The sequence below is a fragment of the Gossypium raimondii genome, chromosome 10, assembly GCF_025698545.1.
Source record: "Gossypium raimondii isolate GPD5lz chromosome 10, ASM2569854v1, whole genome shotgun sequence".
Classification (NCBI taxonomy): domain Eukaryota; kingdom Viridiplantae; phylum Streptophyta; class Magnoliopsida; order Malvales; family Malvaceae; genus Gossypium; species Gossypium raimondii.
In genome coordinates, this window is record NC_068574.1 from 4837218 (window position 1) to 4844369 (window position 7152).

A 7152-nucleotide genomic window follows, 5' to 3' on the forward strand; every position below is an offset into this window, starting at 1 on the left:
TCTGTGGAGAAACTAAAGAACGTATAAATTAAAATACGCCAATCCAAACACGGCTTAGGGTTTTCTCCTCCTCTTCCCCTCTTCTTCTTCAGCACTCTAATAGAAGAAAAACCCAAGCCCTAAAACCTCACATTCACAAGTAAAATAAAAAAAAGTGTTCTCTTTTTATTTGACCTCTTCACCTATAAGGTAAGCTCTCAATAACCCAAATCTCAAAAACCCTTATTTTTCTCCCCCTTATATATCTCTTCAAGAACCCAGAATTAGGATCAAATAAAGTTTGTAACTTGGGTCTGGGAACCGTCTACTATACAAGGACTGAACAGTTAAAAAGGGAAAAAAATCAATCAATATGGACGATGTAGAAAAAGCAATATTGATTAGCTTTGATGAATCAGGTGCCATAGATTCAGAGTTAAAATTACAAGCAGTGAACTTTTGTCAGAAAATTAAAGAAACCCCATCAATATGCAGCCTTTGTATTGAGAAGTTGTGTTTTTGCAAGCTCGTTCAGGTTCAGTTTTGGTGTTTACAAGCTTTGCAGGAGGTTATTAGGGTAAAATATGGGTCCATGAGCTTGGAAGAGAAGAACTTTATCAGGAAGTCGATTTTTTCTATGGCGTGTTTAGAAGGTATCAATGATAAGATGTGTGTTGTTTTGGATAGTCCTGCATTTATAAAGAATAAGCTTTCTCAGGTTTTGGTCACTTTGATTTACTTTGAGTACCCTTTGATTTGGTCATCTGTTTTTGTTGATTTCCTGCCCCATTTGAGTAAAGGGGCTGTGGTGATAGATATGTTTTCTCGGCTTTTGAATGCATTAGATGATGAATTGGTTAGTATGGATTATCCACGGACTGCTGAAGAAGTGGCAGTTGCAGGAAGGGTAAAGGATGCAATGAGGAACCAGTGTGTGCCTCAGATTGTCAGAGCATGGTATGACATTGTGTCTATGTATAGGAATACCGATCCTGAAACTTGTGTTACTGTTTTGGATTGTATGAGGAGGTATGTTTCCTGGATTGACATTGGGTTGATTGTGAATGATGCATTTATTCCACTATTGTTTGAGTTGATTTTGGTTGATGGTTTGTCGGAACAACTTCGTGCTGCTGCTGCTGGATGTGTTTTGGCAGTAGTTTCCAAGCGAATGGATGCGCATTCTAAATTATCTCTATTGAAGAGTCTTCAAATAAGTCGAGTTTTTGGTTTGGTATCTGATGATAATGATTCTGACTTGGTTTCAGCAATAGCAGCCTTAATTACAGGGTATGCAGTGGAGGTTTTAGAGTGTTCCAAAAGGGTGAACACAGAAGATGCTAAGGTGATTTCCATGGAGCTTTTAGATGAAGTTTTGCCAACAGTTTTCTATGTAATGCAGAACTGCGAGATGGATGCAGCATTTAGTATTGTCCAATTTCTTTCAGGTTATGTTGCCACCATGAAAACCCATTCTTCTTTGCAAGAGAATCAAATGCTTCACATAAGTCAGATCCTCGAAGTGATTCGTACACAGATTCGTTATGATCCCATGTACCGCAATAATCTTGATATGGTAGATATGATTGGGGTGGAAGAAGAAAGCAGGATGTTGGAATTTAGAAAGGATTTATTTGTGTTGCTACGGAATGTGGGTCGAGTAGCACCTGAAGTTACTAGGATCTTTATCAGAAATTCGTTAGCTAGTGCCATTTCATCATCATCAGACAAGAATGCGGAAGAGGTAGAAGCTGCCCTTTCCCTTTTGTATGCACTTGGAGAGACGATGAGTGATGAGGCAATGAGGGGGGGAAATGGACTATTAAGTGAACTGGTAACAAATCTTTTATCAACAAGATTTCCTTGCCATTCCAATAGGTTAGTTGCCCTTGTCTACTTGGAGACAATAGCAAGGTATATGAAGTTCATCCAGGAGAATGTACAATACATTCCTTTGGTTTTGGCTGCCTTTCTTGATGAAAGAGGTATACACCATCCAAACATTTATGTGAGTCGCAGGGCCAGTTATCTGTTCATGAGGATCGTAAAATTGCTGAAATCTAAGCTTGTGCCTTTCATAGAGACAATTTTGCAGGTACCATTGCCCTCCAAACATGTTTGTGAATTTTTTTGCCACTTCATATCTAAAACTACCTTCTGCATTCTTTTGTTGATGGTCAGAGCCTGCAAGATGTAGTTGCTCGATTTACAAGTATGAATCTTGCATCAAGGGAACCTGCAGGATCTGAAGATGGTGCTTACGTTTTTGAGGTAACTATCTCATTCCCACCTTTCCTCTTTTGGTGTGATTACTCTTGTACCTCCACTCTTTATGGACCCATGGATATACATTCAAAGTTATGTCTTCTTTTGTTACCAAGTGATGACCTTTTTGTTGTCTACTTTTTTTTGGGGTGATATTTTACACAGGCAATCGGCCTTTTGATTGGAATGGAAGATGTGTCACTGGAAAAGCAATCCGATTATCTCTCTTCATTGCTCACTCCTCTCTGTCAACAGGTTTTCATCTGTACCGTGAAATCTTTAAATGTTTTTGCATAGTCTTCTCATGTGGCCCGCATGTGAGCAAATTGATTTATTTTACATTTTTCCAGCAGCATTTTACTCATATGATTAATGTCACAGGTGGAAGTAACATTGATGAATGCAAAAGCATTGAATCCAGATGAATCTTCTCTACAAATTGCTAATATCCAGCAAATAATCGTGGCAATTAATGCTCTAAGCAAGGTTATATTCTATCTTTAGACCATCTAATATTCTCCTTGATGAAGCGTTTTTCCTTAAATACGGTTGCCTTCCATAGAATTCTTCACTTGCCTATTGGTTACTACCATCCTGAGATCTTTGAATATGCTACTGGCATAGAAGTTTTGCCCCTTAAAATTGTTGAGTTTCATTTTATACCAATCAATTATGGTATCACCATTTACCATAGCATATAGCTCGCCATGTTGTAATTTTTGTGCTTGGCTACATAGAATCAGTCTCACATGATGTAAAAAATTTAAGCATCTTTAATTGTTAATTTGAGCCTTGACCATGCATAGATCTTATCCTCATAACTTTATTCATTATCCAGGGTTTCAGTGAGCGCCTTGTGACCTCTAGTCGACCTGCAATTGGTCACATGTTTAAGCAGGTTAGTTTTAAAGATAAATGATTTTATTTGCACTTTAACTGTCCTTCTGCAGTCAAAGGTTGAGAAATTTTTATTACTGTCACTCCCTACAGTAGTTCATAATGGATCTTTTGTTGCTTGTTTGTTTAGATTAGTAACATGGATGTGGGGGAAGGAAATAATGCCATTGTTTTCTCTGTTTTTCTTACTATTTACTAAATTTTGCTTCATTTACTTCGATCCAGACATTGGATGTTCTTCTACAAATTCTTGTTGTATTTCCAAAGGTAGAGCCTTTGCGGACTAAGGTAATAGCTCAATGCCTAGTATTGAACATACTTGGTTTTGTTCAATCTAAAACATTGCCTAAAGCTAATCTCTTTGGTGTTTAGGTTTTATCATTCATACACCGTATGGTGGACACCTTAGGAGCATCTGTGTTTCCTTACCTTCCGAAGGCATTGGAGCAACTACTTGCAGAAAGTGAGGTAGAAAATAGTTAACTTTTAGCCAACTTTTAATATACTTCTCTTTCTAAACGGACATATGTGCCATTAAAGAACAGTACTTAAGGTAGTATTTTATTAATCAAACAAAATCTCAAATCAATGTTTGGAATCTGCATAATTTGCTGCATTCAGAACTAGATGCAGAATTTTCTCTTGTCAATTGATACTAATTGTTGATGTTGGGTTCGAGCTGTTAGAGATTCTATATTTATTACCACCGAGAAGTATGATCCAAGTTGGAGTTACTTCGCAAACACAAATGCTCTTTTTTTTTTTTGTGGGATCTCTTTTTATGTGTGTGTGTGCTCTTTCCGTACACATGAAAAGAAGCATCCTTAGAATTTATGTTGGTATGATTCAGTTTCATATTTATTTATTGATTCTGGATTATGTCCTTTTGCAGCCGAAAGAAATGGTTGGTTTCCTCTTACTGCTCAATCAACTTATATGCAAATTCAGCACCTTGGTCCGTGACATATTGGAAGAAGTGTTTCCTACTATTGCTGGTAGGGTATTTAGTGCCATCCAAAGGGTTGTTGATTCTTCAGTTACTGAAACCAATACGGAGGTAGATAACCATTAGCTCAAGTCTGAAATTAAACATATTCTTGCCTAGTGTTTTATCTCTATCATCATCTGCTGCATTCATTGTATTGCTTTATGATTTGATTTAAACTTATTTTCATCTTATGCAATTAGTATTTTCTCTTTTAACCTCCAGTTCAACTGTGAAACACTGCAACAGCATCTCTATTGGGTCATCACAAGCTTATGCTCCATGTGCAATGCCTTTTCTGTATTCACTGAACCTTCTTTTTTTTCTTTATCAGGAAATTCGTGAATTGCAGGAACTTCAAAAGACGTTATATACTTTTCTTCATGTGATAGCCACACATGATCTCTCTTCCGTTTTCCTTTCCCCCAGAAGCCGGGACTACTTGACTTCAATCATGCAGTTGCTGTTACATACATCTTGCCACCATAAGGATATTGTTACAAGAAAGGTGAGCTAATAGCTTTTTTATTTCATTCATTACTTTTAAGTATTGGACATTTTAAAGTTGTACTATAATCAGGAACTGAATCTAACTTTCGGTTATTGCCATCTGTGAGATAGGCTTGTGTACAGATATTTATCAAATTAATTAAAGACTGGTGTGCCAAGTCTTCTGGTGAAGAAAAGGTTTGTTTCCCTTCTAAATTTCATTCCTAGCTTTGTTGTGTGGATTTAATGATGCTTATGTCTGTAAGTGATTAAATATTTTGTAGGTACCTGGTTTCAAAAGTTTTATCATAGAGACCTTTGCCACAAACTGTTGTTTGTACAGTGTGCTTGACAAATCCTTCGAGTTTGGTGATGCAAATACTGTAAGAATAACCTATTTTTTATTCATTTGTCTTATCTGTGTTCTGCATTACTCGGTGTCATGCAAGATATCATTGTTACATACATACGGGAATAACTTTTTGTTAAATTTAACATGGTTTGAGGGTTTTTATTTATTACAGAAAAAAAAACCTTCTTATGCTTGGCCATTACACCTTTGCATCCATCTGCTTTCTCGGATAGTTAGGGACATATCCTTGATTAAATGTTTTAAGGTGCATGGTTATTTGGAACAGTGAAAAGGCTGCATTAGAATTTGCTGTACAGTGAAGTAACAATAGAGAAACATTTGTTGCCTGTTCCGAAAACCGAAAACTGTTTACCTTCTTTCTACATTGCCTGCAAAGAGCATTATTTGCTTTGCTTGGTGAATAGACAATGTTACAAATATATACAGTTAAACTGATGGTTTATGCACATTTCTTCATGCTTGCCCATTATTTCTACTATGTTTTCAGCTTGTTTTATTTGGAGAAATTGTGCTGGCTCAGAAAGTGATGTACGAGAAGTTTGGGGATGATTTTCTTGTTCATTTTGTATCAAAAGGATTTCCATCCCCGCAAAATCTGGCAGAGCAGTATTGCCAAAAGTTGAAGGTACTATTCTTTATAACCCATCTATATTTGATTTGTCATGCATAATTATTTCTGCGATCCATCTGGTTTTATTCAATTCATCATTGGATTTTAGAACGAAACTGACGGTGACAATGGGTTTTCATCCTACCCTGGAACCATCCTGAAACTGTGACTTAATCCTGGTTCCTGATACCCTTTCCATTTATTAAATTACTTAATTCTTAACCGTCTGCACTACCGACTGGGTTTGGACCTTAGACACAAGTTTCCTATGAAACTATAATAGTAAATATAGAATGTTAACTCTAATACAAGATCTCATGGAAAAAGAAAAACTTGCCACTTAGTGCGTTAATGGCCAAGCCACACTTATTGTACTAATTAAAATCTAATCTTGAATTCATGACTTGGTTGATTTGCTGCATTGGGACCCTTAATAAAACTTGGGTTTATGGGCTTAAATGGAATAAGTACTTCACCGCAGCTGCTGATAGTTTGTATTTGCAGGGTAATGACATCAAAGCATTGAGATCGTATTATCAGTCACTTATTGAACATTTACGAGTCCAGCAGAATGGAAGCCTTGTTTTCAGATAGCAGTGGCCATATGATTATATTTTCTAACTGAGGGCTCCACATACACATATTTTGCCAGCAAAGGTTCCCACCATCTTGCAATTTGTGTTGTTCCATTTTCCTCATTCAAGTCTCTTATGATTTGAAGTTAACATTGCAGGTTTCTTTATGTAAATATCAAATGTGTTATGTTGCTTGTTTCCATGGACAAAGAGGAATTTTTTGAGTTGCTCAAATATCCTTCAGTTTCATCCAGCTGAATTAGGGTGAGTTTTTGTGAGAGCTTTTCATAGTTTTCCCTTTCATTTTTTGGATGCATTTTTTTTTAATCTTCAATTAAGTGCATGTGTGACTTAGATTATTACCCCCCCCCTCAAAAAAAAAAAAAAGGAAAAAAAAAAGGCCATTAGCCATTTCTTTTATTCATTGTTTTGATACAGTTATTTTGGGGCCAAAGTTTATAATTATAAATTCAATTCAAATTAGCATATATTATTCAGTGATGAGGCTGTATCATATGATTAGTAGTGTGATTTAGATAGATTTTAATCTTAATTACCCTATTTTAAATTATATTCTAGGAAGTACATAATTAGTAAGAAAAAAGAGAGGAGTGTTTTAATTTGTTTACTAGGCTAAAATTACATGGTTAAGTTGCTACAAATTTCTTAACTTGTTCCAAGTACAGTAAAGAAATTCAGAAAAGAAGGCAATACGGTAATTAAGGGAGAAAATGAGATGGGGACAAGCAATAAAAGATATGTGCAGAATGTAATTAGGGTTTCTTTTTTAAATTAAGCATTCAATTATTATAAGAAATTGAAAATCGAAGGGTTTTTAAAGACGTAATTATATTTTATTAGTTAAATACTATTGAATTTATAAATATATTCTTTTTATATCTTAAGTATTTTTAAATACCATTTTGAATAAAAATATTTACTCATGAGTAGTATATTTTACGTAAATTTAAAAGGGCTA

At 35.5% G+C, this 7152-nt stretch overlaps 1 protein-coding gene across 2 annotated transcripts; it reads left to right on the forward strand.

The window, feature by feature from the left end:
• On the forward strand, nt 1–6670 carry LOC105777415 (exportin-T). Of its 2 annotated transcripts, XR_001128278.2 has the most exons (14): nt 2–2074; nt 2161–2250; nt 2410–2499; nt 2626–2730; nt 3083–3142; nt 3367–3429; nt 3514–3609; nt 4034–4198; nt 4461–4634; nt 4748–4813; nt 4900–4998; nt 5476–5613; nt 6103–6255; nt 6332–6670. XR_001128278.2 is itself a non-coding variant. In XM_012600674.2 (13 exons), the coding sequence occupies exons 1-13, from the start codon at nt 353–355 to the stop codon at nt 6190–6192; spliced, it is 2958 nt and encodes a 985-aa protein (XP_012456128.2). In that variant the 5' UTR covers nt 1–352; the 3' UTR covers nt 6193–6670. The 2 variants fall into 2 exon arrangements, 1 of the variants encoding a protein (XP_012456128.2); XM_012600674.2 differs by having other exon boundaries at nt 1–2074; nt 6103–6670.
• Nucleotides 6671–7152: the final 482 nt, after the last annotated feature.

What these genes read in the sequence shown, in the direction of transcription:
- LOC105777415 (XM_012600674.2), top strand. Translation starts at nt 353, where the DNA reads ATGGACGATGTAGAAAAAGCAATATTGATTAGCTTTGATGAATCAGGT. An exon ending in TTACTGAAACCAATACGGAG is followed by an intron (nt 4,199 to 4,460) that starts GTAGATAACCAT and finishes TTTCTTTATCAG; the next exon opens with GAAATTCGTGAATTGCAGGA. An exon ending in AGTCTTCTGGTGAAGAAAAG is followed by an intron (nt 4,814 to 4,899) that starts GTTTGTTTCCCT and finishes AATATTTTGTAG; the next exon opens with GTACCTGGTTTCAAAAGTTT.